At 44.2% G+C, this 15,097-nt stretch overlaps 1 protein-coding gene across 2 annotated transcripts in view; it reads left to right on the top strand.

The window, feature by feature from the left end:
* Positions 1 to 15,097, top strand: part of OPCML (opioid binding protein/cell adhesion molecule like) — a 1,096,360-nt gene that overhangs the window by 576,575 nt on the left and 504,688 nt on the right. The window contains exon 2 of one of the 2 annotated variants that reach the window (XM_032595036.1): positions 5,901 to 5,985. In XM_032595036.1, the coding sequence (XP_032450927.1) occupies positions 5,901 to 5,985 (85 nt within the window). Of the gene's footprint in view, positions 1 to 5,223; positions 5,986 to 15,097 lie in introns of those variants that run through there. The other variant, XM_030333077.2, reaches the window with a different exon arrangement.

Raw genomic sequence — 15,097 nt, 5'->3', positions numbered from 1 at the left:
GATGGGAAACTGAGGATTAGCAAAGTTAAGAAAATTATAAAAAGTCACACAGAAGTATGTATTTAGAGGTAGGATTCAGACAGACTCCAGTGTCCCTGTTCTAGTCTTACTACACTTTAAAACAGAGGCTTTCTTTCAATTGACCTAGATCATGGTAGACACATGACTTAAATTTGGGCCATTTGACTCTTATTAAGGGTAAGTGAGCAGCATGTTTTCAAAAATGGACTGATAACTTCATGGCCTCATTCTGAGTCAATCCTAAAATCTACTCTCAAGAGTTCAAATGTAGCTGAGGAGAGGAAATAAACTAAGAGACAAATTGAAATCCATGGGATTGCTTAGATTATGAAGCTTAAGATAAGGGGGGCTGTTTCTAAGGTACAAACAAAGGCAGAGGGGTTCCTAGATCTGGGATAAGGGTTCCATGGATAACATGCCCCCCCAAAAGAATTTTACCACATCTTTTAAAACAGTAAGCTTGGAAGTAGGTTTTCTATGAGATGCTAGTGTTGTCCTCATTCCTGTATAGTAAGCTTCAGATTCTTTTCTCCCACTGTCGACCTCATATCTCCATCTGACGGTCTCAAGGAGCTTTCTATTCACTCTTTCAACTCCTGATTCTCAAAATCTATTCCTTCTGGAAACATCCCCTTCACAGGAAATTGTACCACCCAATATCCAGTTACCAACCAAAACTTAGAAGTCATCCTCAAACCCTGTTTCTTTCTCAATCCCAAAATCCAAACTCTCAGAAAGTCCTAAATGCTGTTCATCCAAATGCTGTTCATCCAAGATATACTCCTTACATTTTCATTTTTATTATTTTTTTAAATTTTTTTAATGTTTATTTATTTTTGAGAGAGAGAGAGAGAGAGAGAGAGAGAGAGAGAGAGAGAGAGAGATTGAGAGAACATGAGCTGAGGGTGGGCAGAAAGACAGGGAGATACAGAATCTAAAGCAGGATCCAGGCTCCCAGCTGTCAGCACAGAACCTAACGTGGGGCTCAAACTCATGAGCTGTGAGATCATGACCTGAGCTTAAGTCAGATGCTTAACTGACTGAGCCACCCAGGTGCCCCACATTTCCATTTTTTTCCATCATCATTGCTACCACCATTATTTCCTTCCTGTTCTACTTTTGAAAATCTCCCTGCTTCCATTCTGTACCCTTGCAAACCATTCTCTACATGACAACCACATTTCAAAACTATCATTCAGTTCATGTCACCTCTCTGCTTTAAGTTTTCCGAAGTGACTGCACTGCATTGGATCCACCTCTGCCTTTTCTATTGTAAATCACCATGAATATCAAGATGTCTGTAGATCTGAATCAAATCTCTAGTTTGGACATGGGACATTTATAATCTTTCACTCATGTCTTTCTACATGTCACAAGTTGTTATCACAGGAAAGTGGTAGTTATATTGTATAATCATAATTTATGATTACGAAATGCATTCAAAGTGCTGAGTTCTTTCGTGATGTGCTACCCATATTGTCTCATTAATTGTCACCTTGTATTAATCATGTTTTTAGTATTTTCTGTATTTTATGATGCCTTGACATCTGGGAGGCTTGCTAATACTGGATAAACTGCCCCTTCTAGGGTTAGCTAATTCCTAGAAGCAAGCAACTTGCCTTCAGCATGTCTTTTATAGGCAAACCAATCAAGTATGAGCCCATACCCCAAACCACCTTTTTTTATCCAACTGTTACACACCAATATATTTCCTCTGCCCTAACTCACCTCAGGAACACTAGATACCACCATTGTAGCCCAGAGCCTGCCAAAATTACTTGAACAATCTGATCCTAAGCTTGCTCAAACTCACCAACCCTGCCTCACCCACTCCTTCTCATGGAGACTGCAGCTGAGGCTCTGGGCTTTTGCTTTCTTGTCTTCTCTTGACTTTTCTCTTCTTGACCCACCCTGGTGCTTTCGTTCGTGGCTCTGCACATCCTCTCCTCTTGGGAATGATAAGAAATAAATAAATTCTTTCAAGGAAGCTGTCTCCATGTCTATCAGCATACTAGATCTCAAAACAAAATCTTGGGGAAATTTCAAGACATCCCCACCCCCATAAGATAGGTATTAATAGGTACCAGTCACACAGCTGAAGGCTTGAGGAATCAGTATTCAAAGAGACAGTCCAAATTCAGAACACTCTTAGTCAGTACTCTTAATTTGTCCTCATACAATTTGTCTTCATGTATGTGGATATATATCCAAGAGGGGTTTAATTGGAAGTCTCCCCATCATGGTACTCAAGCAAACATTTCTTAGAAAACCCCCAATATAAACCACTGTAGTGCTTGTTCATTGTGAACCTCACCTCTGTTTTCTTTCCCATTCCAAATTGGTCGGGCTTCCTACTCTATAATTGGAATAAAGGCCCCTAGCAATGCCTTACACATGAGTGAAATCTCCCCTACAAAACTGCAGACTGGCAAAGATTAACATAAGGATTAGGTCACTGCAGTCATTTCTCTGATTCACTAGCTCTTGAATTCAGCCATTTATTCACCCACAAATATTGAAGTTGGGAAGCCAGCTTACAGAGGAGAGCAAACACAATAAGCCCTGTTCTCTAGAACTCCAGATACCCATAGTTGGGGAAAGCCAGCCCAGCAAAACACAGATACTTATCCCTTCCTTAAAAGAAATATTTATTACATATTATTAAGAATATATATGAGGCACCTGAGTAGCTCAGTGGGCGTGGCCGACTTCAGCTAAGGTCATGATCTCACAGTTTGTGGATTTGAGCCTCCTGGTAGACTCTGTGCTGACAGCTCAGAGCCTGGAGCCTGCTTAGGATTCTGCGTCTCCCCTTCTCTGCCCCTCCCCTACTCACGCTCAGTCTCTCTCTCTCTCTCTCTCTCTCTCTCTCTCTTTCTCTCTCTCTCTCTCTCAAAATAAATAAACATTGAAATATTTTTTAATAAAAAATAAAAAAAGAATATATAATGTCTTGCTTCAACTTATCTCTGCTGCTCTTCTTTTCTTGTCCCTTCTGTTCTTTTCCCAGCTGGACTTGTTCTCCAACAACTTTTCCCATTTCAAACAATCCTTCATAGATTAAGTTAGCATTTAGCAACAGCCCCGTTTGCATCTCCTGAGAAGCACTAGGACCAGACCTACAGGTGCATGAGTAGGAAATATCATCTGAGCCCACTACAACCAAGTGGCAAGTGCTGACCCAACCCCATGCCACCATCCCCCAGGGTTCGAGATACAAAGTATGTAATTGAAGAAAATCATAAGCACAGTCTTATGTTCTCAGCTTTACTCAGGTTAAAGCACTGAAAAAAGGCTTTCCAGTCTGGTGATAATGGATAAGAGAATCTCAGAGTTTAGAGGATTTCATATAATGTGTATACAGAAAACCCAGGTACACTCAAATCTTAAGGAAAGATGTATGCCATTAAAACTGGCAGGTGGTTCCAAAGTAAGTAGTTTGGCTGCTTTTTGAGGTCTGAGCCTCTCTTCTGGGCATCTTTTCTCCTCCCAACATTGTAGCCCAAGAAATCAGGATGAGTGTCCTGCCTAACTCCTGCCTTCATTAATAGCTCCTCTCTGGAAAGGAGACAGTATGTGTTTTTTACTATATTAAAAGATATAAAGCATACATAGCAACACTGGTGATACGTATTCTTTTTTCCTGAGGTGTAATGCTCTCATTAAAAACTTTAAGCCTAAGAATGTATGTGGGCTCCCATTTTACAAGGGAGGATAGGGCAGTATTTATTTGTGTTCAGTCCCTCATAACCAAGAGCAGGTATGATGTCTTTGTATCCTTAAACAGCTAAAGTAATGAACAAGAGTTTAAAGCTTATTTTTGAATTAAATTCCATTGTTCAGAGCCCTGCCTAATTTAACAAAAGGATGTGAGAAAGAATAAAGAAAATGCACATAGCAACCATTAAATTATGATATAGGAGTATAGGCTATGCTTCTGTCAGGTATGAAGTGGCTTCTGCCAGGAGCAACAAGAAAAGTGACAGGAGAGGCCCAAAGAAAGCCTGAGCACTCTGGTTTAGAACTGAACTAAATTAATCTAAGCCCCAAAGAAACTGATAAGTTGACCTTCAGGATAGCCTACCCACCAAGTCCCCTCCCAATACCATTATGGGGCCAATTCATGTTGAGAGCATAAAGCCATAGAGTTTTGGAAAATCAACTCTAATACTTTTTAGGATTTCCATGTGTTTTTCCTATCTCTTTTTTTTTTTTTACAATAAAATACTTGAATAATAAGCATGGAGTAGGTTGTGCACCATTCTGTATGTTGTACAGTAAGAAGAAATTCAGAATTGCCAGTTTGGGAGACAGAGTCTGGAGCCAGGCGTAGCTCAGAGGTGGGTCATCTGAGCAGAGAGCGTACTTCATCTTTTTACAAAAGCTTCGGGGAGCTCTGCCATAGTACTGTATGCAGCTTGGCGAGGTGGCAAACAGCGACAGTGGCGAACACGCACACACCAGTTTAGCTACCTCCTAGGAAATGATGTTCAGTTCTCCAGGGCAGGGTCTGCCAACTTCTGCTTGAGCACGGGGAGGGAAGGTGCGAGCATCAATTTTTCATTTGCTGCTCCCCCTGCCCCCTCCTCCCCCCCCCCCCCCGCTACTGAACTCTCTCTTCCCTCACTCCCCTCCTCTGCCCGCCCCCCCCCTCCGCCCCTTGCAGGAGAAGCCACCGAGAGGGGCGCGGCATCCTCTCGGCTAGCTTGAGTGTCAGGGGGAGAGCGGAGCCGGCTGCTGCACCTGCCTCCCGCCGCTCCGCGATACAGCCCGTGTGGGCGCGGCAGGGGTTAAGGTGGGCGCCCGCGCGCGCCCCGAGCCCCGCGCCTCGCGCCCACCCGCCGGGATGAGCGCGCAGTCCGCCCGCTCGCTCGGCGCCGGCCCAGGAGAAAGTGGCGGTCAGTGATGGAGCTGCTGCCATGACAACCCAGGCGGTCGGGGCCCGCGCGCTTCTGGACTGCTCCCGGGAGGAAGGCGGCGCGGAGGCCGGGGGCGGCCTCTGAGCGTGGCGTCCGCGCGTCCCCGCGTCCCGTGCCACGTCCCCGGAGGAGGCGGGGGCGCCGTCCGCCAGCTCCCCGTGCGCCCGGAGCCTGCGCCGGGCGGCGCTCCGCGGGCTGGCGACGCGGGCCGGGCTGGCCACCAGTCGCCGCCCGGGCTGCGGTGGAGGACGCCCACGGCACCGACGGATCCTCGGGCTGAGACGGCCGCCGGTCCCCGCGCTGGAACTTTTTGCCGCCTTTGGGTTCCAGATTCGAGACTCGGGCTGGTCTATAAATACATCTATACATGTGTGTGAGCTAATAAAACATTTTCTCCTCTCCTTGAAGCGGCAGCTTTTAGGACATCTCTTTTATGTCAGAGACACTTGCCTTGCTTCTTTGGGTTATAAACTTTTGATGCCAGACCTCTGCAGAACGTGCCCAACTGAATCTTAAAGTAGCATCTTGAAGAGAGAGGCAGAGAAAGAGCAATCTGTGACCTTCATCCCTGCACCTTCCTTCTTCCTCTCCCTTCCCGGCTGCCTCCCTCTTCCCCAGGGGAGCGTCAAGAAAGCTCTTTTTGGATGCAGGAGGGGGCATCTGGTTCTGCTAGGCTGGAAAGCTGAGGCAGGATTTGAGGAAGAATCATTAGACTCCGGAGAGCCTGGACTCGTTTCTCCTCCTTCCCCCTCTCTGCTTCTGGCTTGCTCCATCCCCTTTCCGTCTCCCCACATCACCGCCAGAGACCCGCTGGTGTGCGGGGCGGGGGACAAGGACCGTGCCTCTGCTGGAGTTCTGGGAAGTTGTGGCTGTCGAGGATGGGGGTCTGTGGGTACCTGTTCCTGCCCTGGAAGTGCCTCGTGGTCGTGTCTCTCAGGCTGCTGTTCCTTGTACCCACAGGAGTGCCCGTGCGCAGCGGAGATGCCACCTTCCCCAAAGCTATGGACAACGTGACGGTCCGGCAGGGGGAGAGCGCCACCCTCAGGTAGGGAGCTGTACTTCAGCGGGGGACTGAGCCCCTTGGATGCGAGGATGTGGGTAGGGGCCAGCCAGAGAGGAAGAAAGAGAGAGAGGGAGCATAGGTTTGGGTGGGGAATTGGGCGTGTGAAGGGCCTTTCTGCAGCCCCAAGAGTTGTCCACTTGAAGACTGTGCCTGCCAACACCTATTTTCCTGGACATGTTTGTCATTTGTTCTGGCTTTTCTGGTCCAGGATGGGATCCAGGACAGTGAGGTCGGTTCTTGGGACTCCACGTATCTATGGGGCAATGACATGGCTAGATTCACTTTTGCCCTGGCACCAAGGTGAGAACGTGAGAGCCCTGCCAATTGCAGTAGTGGGGGTTAGTCTAAGATCACTGAGAGCTTTGGTGGCTCTCTCACAGACCAGAAGGTATGTGATAAAGCAAGATAGTCTTCCAGATGGGATGGCTTGCTCCTACCAGAGAGATACCAAAATGTCAGGCTCTGGAATTGCCAGTGCTGGGCCATGGCCCTTTATGAGTCTGCTCAAGATGCATCCATCCATGTCAACCGTGTGTGGTGCTCGTGGAACCCCTATTATAAATTATGAGGGCAGTTTTATCTTTGCAGGCTCGGGCCAAGGAGCAGAAACATGTAGCTTTTATGCAACGACATCACTCCTGTGCGAAAAGCACAATAGAAAGCTTTTTGTTTTACCTTAATGAGTTACAGAGAATCACTTACATGCTCCAGGCAGAGGGGTGGAGATTCTTGGAATATGAACCTTTGGGGACTGGGCCCACTGCAGCAGAGACTTTAATAAAAATGCAGCCACCACTTTCCACCAGCTCAGCAGATATCATCTTTTATCCCTTTAATGAGGCAGTTCTGGTCCTGGGAGACAGATTCAGGGACGTCCCAGCTTAACTCTGGCTCACAGTGTACACAGGCTGAATGTGTTTGCCCTGTCTATGACTTTGATGGTTATGGTGAAAATAAAACATGCTGTCCCAGATTCTGCAGCTGAGAAGCCTGGCTCCTCCAAGGAACAACTGGGGATGGGGCTTCCTTCTTGTTCCTTTGGCTTTCCTGGTTGAACTCTTTCTGTATCTGGACAAGCTGCTCCCTGGGTAAAGAAAGAAGAGACCTCTTGGGACACTGGCTATTCTTCCCTAAACTCCAGGTTAAGGTTGGATTCTTGCCACTTTGGGAGATTCTTACCTGCAGCTTCTTTTGAGGAAGAGAACAGGCTTTGCAGTCCTGTCTCCTGGTGCCCTGGGGGCCCTGGAAGAAGAGAGAAAAAGGGAGGCTAGGGAAAGACTCCCCTCCCTAACAGCAGGAGGGGAAACCCTTCAAGCCATGTGGGCACTCCTCAGCCTGTCCCAGACTAGAGTGCAATGTCTGATTCAGTGTCCCAAGAAGTTTCAGGAGCTGAATCCCTAAGAATTAACTTGTGGGATGCACATTTGCAACACACCTGTTGACTCAAAGATAAGAATAATACATGGGCTACAACACGCATTAACCATGGAAATGTTGGTAAATGTTAGCAGATGTGAGGGGATGTCGATGCTGCCACCCACTTGTCTTTATCTTCTAATCTAGTATTGGGAGCAAAGAGGCATAGCACCGAATAAGGCCTCCTTACTGAATCTTCCAAATCTTCTGTCCCTTTCCTGCCCCTGAAAGTTAACGCAGAAACTTAAAAAAAACTCCAGCTTTCTGCTTTCTGGGATGCAGTAGGACTATTCCACCAGCAGAGGGCCAGCTTTGCTCTACCTTTTTTTTTTTTTTTTTTTTTTTTTTTTATTAGCTGCTGGCCTGGTTTCCTGATCTTCAATTCAAATGTTCAGCAGCTGGGCTCCGTAATGGGAATGGGAATAAAAACGGGAAAAGCTGAATAGTTGCTTTTTGTGCTTTGTGGAGGAAAAAAAAACCTTACATGTGCGAGTATAACTGTTATCTGTTACCTGATTGCATGCTTTAGTTTTTAAAAAGTAAATACGGCTTGTGTTGATTTTGCCTCTCCTCCTCTGTATAATTTGCTCTGAAATAGAGAGATTCAGCACATTGTCCACATTGTAATCTCTTTATATTCTCTTCCTTTTGCCTCTTGTGTTCTTCTCTCTTATTACTTTAATCTTCATTTTTATCAGGTGACTCCAAATTACATGCTTTTGCCTATAATGCGTTCTCTTCTCCCTTTTTTGTCTTCATCATTTAATTTTTATTAATTTCTGATTTTTTAAGGTTTTGATTTCACTCCTGTCAGAATGTTTCTTAAAACAACATACAAATCTCCTGAAGTTTTCTGGGGGTCCCAATCCCTCTCCAGATTTGTGTGCACTTCTGCTTTATTGGCTAGCAGCTGGGTGCCCACGTCAATGGAAAATTTATTTGTCAGTACTCAGAGGGGGAGTCCTGGCTTCTAGTCTCAGGAAGTCCTTAGCCTCAACTCCAGATAAATGTATCATGTTTTATTTTGTGTTGTATTTTTCTCTTAAAAAATTGTAAGTACGGTCACACTTCAGTCTCCTTAAAGATGTTCCCTTGGGAATGCAGGGTTTGGAAATTTAGCGTTCTGAATGCATCAAATGTGCAAGAGTTATTGAAAAAAAAAATCGAATGATTCCCAGACCTGTCAGCCAGACAAAGTCTTTTCGTATGTGGCTGCCCTGGATCAAAATATCCCAAGTCTCTTTATAAATCTTGAATGAGGTCACATAGGAGGCTAAAGACCTAGTAGAAAAGCAAAGGAGTGGAGAAAACTGGGTCCCTGTTTGAATTTTCCAATGAGAAATAGCAAGGCTCAGAGAAGGATGATTTCCTTCCTTGGAGATATCAGTTTTGTTTTGATAGATCTTTGATTGTATTGAAGGACATTAGGAAGTGATGTGCCAGAGATCACACTGAAGTTTTGAACGTGGATAAAACTCATTTTCTATAAGTGAGGCAATATTATCTTCCTCATAACTACTTCACAGGGCTGCTTGAAAAGTAAAAATAATTATTTGAATATTGAGTAATTTTGCCTTCTTGGAAGAGAGATGATATGGAAAATGAAGGTGGTATTCACTATGGCTGAATTATAGCTTCTATGAATCTGATTTGAATTCATTATTACAAATGGGCCCTCTTGGCCAGAATCATTTCATTACAATTATCTGCTGTTGGGTTAAAAATGTTCTGTGCCTTTCCATTAGAGTAGATATGACAAGTATCTAGAAGTCCTACATCTGAATCAGTGCCTACATCAGGAAAGTAGTCCGGGATGCTCAGTGTGGTCAGTTGGGTCCTATTAAGCCATTTCAGTTACATGGATGATACCAAGATGTGCTTTCTTCCTGGGTCTCAATCTCCTCTAAATTTGTTTTAGTTACTTAGTCGAACCACATCATCTGTATACAGGAGTATTGTGAGGAGCTTAAGTAGGATGGAGGTAGGGCTTGCTGCTGTAACAAACTGGTGCACTAATGGCAAAACTTCCACTAACATACTGTATGTATGTATGTATGTATGTATGTGTGTGTATTATATGGCAGGATTATCATTTTTGCTGATCCAGGCTTTCTGATCTGGGATTATGCTTCATAATTCTTTTCTAAAATGTCCCTACATTTTCATTTGGTGTTCTGAGCTAATCCATTTGGAACCAAGTATTTGAGGGTTAACTACTGCCAAGAAATAATCTGAGCAGCAGGATTTTGCCCAAGCAACTGGGGCAGTCAAACTCCCAAGGACAATGCACTGTTGTTTGCCTTGGTGTTTTTCTCTATTTTGCACTCACCCTTAGTGGCTTTTCTCTTTGTGAAAATTAGAAGACTCAGAGCAGCCACTCTATTGTTGGAAATAGGTGCACGACTTGTGCACATTGCAGTATTTAAGTTGCCCAAGCTGAATAAAGTCATGGGTAAGTGCAGAGTCTTCACTATTGGTCTGGGGAAATGAAGACATAAAAGGACACTGAAGCACGTACTGGTCTGTAAGGAACCCCGCATATGGTGATGCTGCCCTGAGCTGCACACTGGAGTTTCCTGGGATGCTTAAAAAAAATTCTACCGCCAGCCTTCCAGACCAATGAAATCAAAGTCTCTGGAGTTAGGCTAGGAGTGAACTTGTGAGATTTAAAAAATCTCCTCCATTATTTCTAGTGTGAAACCAGAGTCAAGAACCACTTCTCTTTCCTTTCCTGTCCCCAGAGCATCTGAACAAGTGGTTTTCCAGGGACTCTACCTCTACTTAAGTGTCTCCCACGTGCATGCACATACGTCACCACTCCCAGGCTATGTTAGTGCTTTAAAAGAGGCACTGAGTTCAAGGGCCTGAATACCTGGGTTTGATTCTTATTCTGCCCTCAATAGCTACATGATTTTGAGCACTTCGGTCCAACGGTGTATATCTAGAAGCAATATCTGCTCAGTGTGTGACGTCAGGTGAGATGAAGTATATGGTATTATTCTAACTACAAAGCAATGTATACACCCAGGTTGTCACTGGTGCTACATGGGACTCCTCAATAACAACCCATAATACTCTCAGTCTTTTACAGTTTCATGTGCTCTGCCTTCTCCCCCTTCCACCCTCTCCCCCCACATATGTACAAACATTTAAAATGGGCTAGTTTCTTCCCACTTCCCCTCAGCATCCTTCTTTACCCTTGAGGACAAGAATTACCTTCAGTTCCAATACCATTTGCTAAGTATCTCTGTTCTAGCAGATATACACCATGGGCTTACCATTTAGGTGTGGGCACAGTTAGACGGGGAGCTCCTGGAGGTTACGAGCCATGTGTTATGTACCAAGTACAGATATCATGATGGATACAAAAGATTAACAAATAAGTATTGTTTGGGGGCACCGGGGTGGCTGAGTCAGTTAAGACTCCGACTTCAGCTCAGGTCATGATCTCGTGGTTTGTGAGTTCGAGCCCCATATCAGGCTCTGTGCTGACAGCTCAGAGCCTGCAGCCTGCTTCAGAATCTGTGTCTCCCTCTTTCCCTGCCCCTCCCCTGCTAGCACACTCTGTCTCTCTGTCAAAAATAAAAACCTTAAAAAAAAAGTATTGTTTGAATGCTTGAATCCTTTTTAATGGGACTCAATCTATTATCATGTATTATTACCTCTACAGCAATGAAGTGCCCATATATACATGGTTCCGTTCTTTTCAGAAGATGACGCTGGGGCACTCAGGAACAGCAGTTGGTTAGAGATCTTGGAGGGCTCAGGGGATTTTGGATTCTGCTTAAGTCCCTTGCCAGAAGGGGCACCTGAATCCACCAGTGCTCAGTCTGATCTGAAACTATGCAAAAGGCCCCACTATCCCTGAGGGCAAGATGCTGAAAAAGGCAGTAGGATTGAGAGGAATGTTCTTTTTCTTTTTTTTAAAAATCTTTTTAAAAAATGTTTATTTATTTTTGAGGAGGGGAGGGGCAAAGAGAGAAGGAGACACAGAATCTGGAGCAGGTTCCAGGCTCTGAGCTGTCAGCACAGAGCACGCTGTGGAGTTTGAACTAAAAAATCGTTGGGGCGCCTGGGTGGCTCAGTCGGTTGAGCTTCTGACTTTGGCTCAGGTCATGATCTCACAGTTTGAATGACCCTCCCCCATTCATGCTCTGTCTCTCTCTGTCTGAAAAATAAATAAACATTAATTTTTTTTTCAATATATGAAATTTATTGTCAAATTGGTTTCCATACAACACCCAGTGCTCATCCCAAAAGGTGCCCTCAATACCCATCACCCACCCTCCCCTCCCTCCCATCCCCCATCAACCCTCAGTTTGTTCTCAGTTTTTAAGAGTCTCTTATGCTTTGGCTCTCTCCCACTCTAACCTTGAGAGGAATGTTCTAAGGGGCAATAGACTCATATATTTAGAAGTGAGGCTGTGTCTGCTGAGAATTGCCTTGCTGGAGTCGCGAGGAAATACACAGAGCAGGAGGTAGTAGGGAGCAGACAGGGATTCTAGCCTGGAAGTTGGTGTGTCAGCACTGGGGCAAGGCTGCAGGGGTCAGCAGGCTGGGGTTGGGGGTCACAGGGCTGCCTGGTTGCTGATGCTCCCTGACTCTCTTTGAAGTCACTGATTGGTTGGAATCTGTGTGCTTCTCCCAACACATACACCAGGTTCTGCATGTCAAAGCAGGGGAAGGAAGTTTTAAAGTGTTCATGATATATGCTCCGTTGGCTTTCTGGATTGCTGTGGAAAACTCAACACCTCTTGTCATAAGCCTTTTTTTTTTTTTTTTTTTTTTTGTTTTTTTTTTCTTTTAGGTAAATTTGGCTCTTAGGTTCAGTTTCAGTCTGTTCTTTCCTTCCAGCTTCTGAAAAGGGACTGTGCCCTTGGCCTGCCGACCATGCTTACTTTGTGGTGGGCTCTGAGGGTGCTGGGGAAGACAACAGCACTGGCAGGCATGTGCTATAGATCTAATGGGGTCTGGTAGTGAGAGGAGGAGCCAAATAGGTCTTATTTGACCTTCCCAAGGGAGGACTTTGAAAATTACTTATTAGTGGGAAATAGTCTTCACAGTCCTGAGATAAGAGGGAATTATGGACCAAGACATCTTTAGGGCTAGCGGAAATTTGCATTGTCTATTAAGTTAGGAACCAAGTATTAATCTTTTTTGATGTTTTAAAATTCAGACAAGAGAGCACCAGTTCATTTCAGATTTGTTTATTTGTTTATTATTTTCCCTGCAAGGAGTTGCTGTTTCTGATGGTGGGTCTAGTTGAATTGGAGAGAATGCCGGCATGGGGTGGGCACTGGGGGAGAGGCTGCATTATCAGTCCCTTCCCACCTCCCAGTAAATGGCACCTTCCTGCAGTTCTTTGTACCCTGGTGTATCTTTTTTAAGATGTGAAAATTGAATTTGTAATATCTCTGCAGCTCAGCACTTACCCTGCCTCAATCCATGTGTCATTTCCTTGGTAGAGAAGGTTAGAGATGGGACATGTTTGAGCCTTATGTCACTCTCCCTGCAGGATCATACCACAGACCCTTTAATAAAATTGGCAAGTCAGGGGAGCTTTTATTTTATTTATTTATTTATTTTTTAATTTTTTTTAATGTTTATTTATTTTTGAGACAGAGAGAGAGCATGAACAGGGGAGGGTCAGAGAAAGAGGGAGACACAGAATCTGAAACAGGCTCCAGGCTCTGAGCTGTCAGCACAGAGCCCGACGCGGGGCTCGAACCCACAGACTGTGAGATCATGACCTGAGCCGGAGTCGGATGCTCAACCGACTGAGCCAGGCGCCCCTAAAACAAACACACTCTATTATCTATGATTAAGTGTGTGTCAGAGGCCAGGCCAATTATTTATTGTTTCATGTGATTTTCAGAATAATTATTATCCCTATATACAGCCTCAGAGGCTGAGGTTTAGAAGAGTTAAATCACTTGCTTTTGGTCACATGGTTATTATGTGTCTGTATTTGCTCCAGGAAGACCTTTTTCTTCTTCTCAGTTTTAGAGGAACCCACACCCAGGTATAGAGAACAGAGAAAGTTTCCATGTGCTGCCAGCAGGAAAAAAAAAAGAAAAAAAAAAAAAGCACCCTTTCTGTGCCCCAGACCTGAGCCTGACAAAAGGTCAGGAAATCTGTGTTTCAGTTCAGGGCTGTGTGTTGATCTACCTTAGTGGTCTTTGCTTTCTGCTGCTCACCTCCACTCACCTGCATGTGAGTCTGTTGTCTGGGGCAGGACTTGATGCAAGATGCAAACAGTTCACAAAGAGACAGCTGCCAGGAGGGTCCAGGGTACTATCAAGCCAATCACTGGTGGTCTTCACTTTGAAGCTGTCCTACGGGTTGTACTGTCCTGTTGCATGACACCCCACAGTATGCCAGTGTCTCCAAGGACCCTGCAAACTAAGACAAAGTGAGCAGGTAATTGTTGACAAGAGTTCACCAATGCCAGAGCATTTCTTGAAAACCGTGAGGAAATGAGTGATTTATATGGAAGTATAGAATGAAGAGAAGTTATTTTTCTAAATCCTAAAATACATGTCATTTCACAATTCCCTGTCCCCATCCTTATATTTTAGTTTAAACCATTCAGCTGTGAAAACAGAGAACCACAAGCTTTGTACTCACCTTGCCTCTGATTCATACCCTGGAGGAAATCATGTGACCCCTTTTGGCCTCCTCTTCCCTGGAGACTGCACATTTTGCTTAAATCAAAGAGATGCTGAAGGACTTGACCTGGCTTCCCATAAAAGTGCTGATCAATAAAATGTTTAAAAATTCATTTTGAATATTAAACATTTTCAGTGGATATGAAAATTTATGGCATCTCGATTAACCAAGTTTCCACTGCATAATGGGAACAAAGAGTGTTTTAAGTGGTTGCTAAGTTTTCTGACTAGCCCACAGAAGATTATTTAACTCATAATTATCCAAAATAAGATATACTAGCAATGAAGAATAATAGAAAACAATGTTGTTTTAGAAGAACTAATTACACAAAAATGAGAAAAAAATGAATATGACAATTTTCTATTTATCACGGATGCCAATGCTGAAGAAAAGTAGGCATAATGAGAGGAAGATAATATGGAAACATTTTCTCAAAGATATTTCTGAATACTTTCAAAAGTTTTGGAGTTTGTCTTGTTTCTGTTGTGCCAAATTCAATTTTAAGATGTATAGCTTTCATCTTATTGAATTCAAGTACATGTATACATTTGCCACTTCTCTGATGATTGGGTTTTTTCATAAATATAGATGAAGAAAGGAAGATACATATAGGAAATGAAAGACAAAAATGGAAAGAAGAGAACATGAGGGAAATTTTCCCAAGGTGGCAGCTAAGAGTTGAAGGAAGACACAGAACTAAAGAGGAAGGGATAGTATGTAGTTGTGAGAAAACAAAACAAAACAAAACAAACAAAGAAACAGCCTAAAGTAGAATTACCTAGTAGTCAGAGGTAGACAAAAGAAGGAGAAAGAAAGTGGTAGATAAGAATCAAGAATTACCAGGCCCCATCTGCTTAATATCTGGTGTGTGAATGCCTCCATCCCCTCTGTCCAGGTCATAGGACCACACACACAGGTGTCCAGTGCCCATGCTAAATCAAGGCAAAGAGCTACATAGGGCTTAGATTCTCACTTGCTGCTAGGATCCAGCTCTTTCTGAACCTGGTTT

The sequence above is a fragment of the Lynx canadensis genome, chromosome D1 (assembly GCF_007474595.2).
Source record: "Lynx canadensis isolate LIC74 chromosome D1, mLynCan4.pri.v2, whole genome shotgun sequence".
NCBI classification, from domain to species: Eukaryota; Metazoa; Chordata; class Mammalia; order Carnivora; family Felidae; genus Lynx; species Lynx canadensis.
This window is presented reverse-complemented; position numbering and strand designations above follow the sequence as displayed.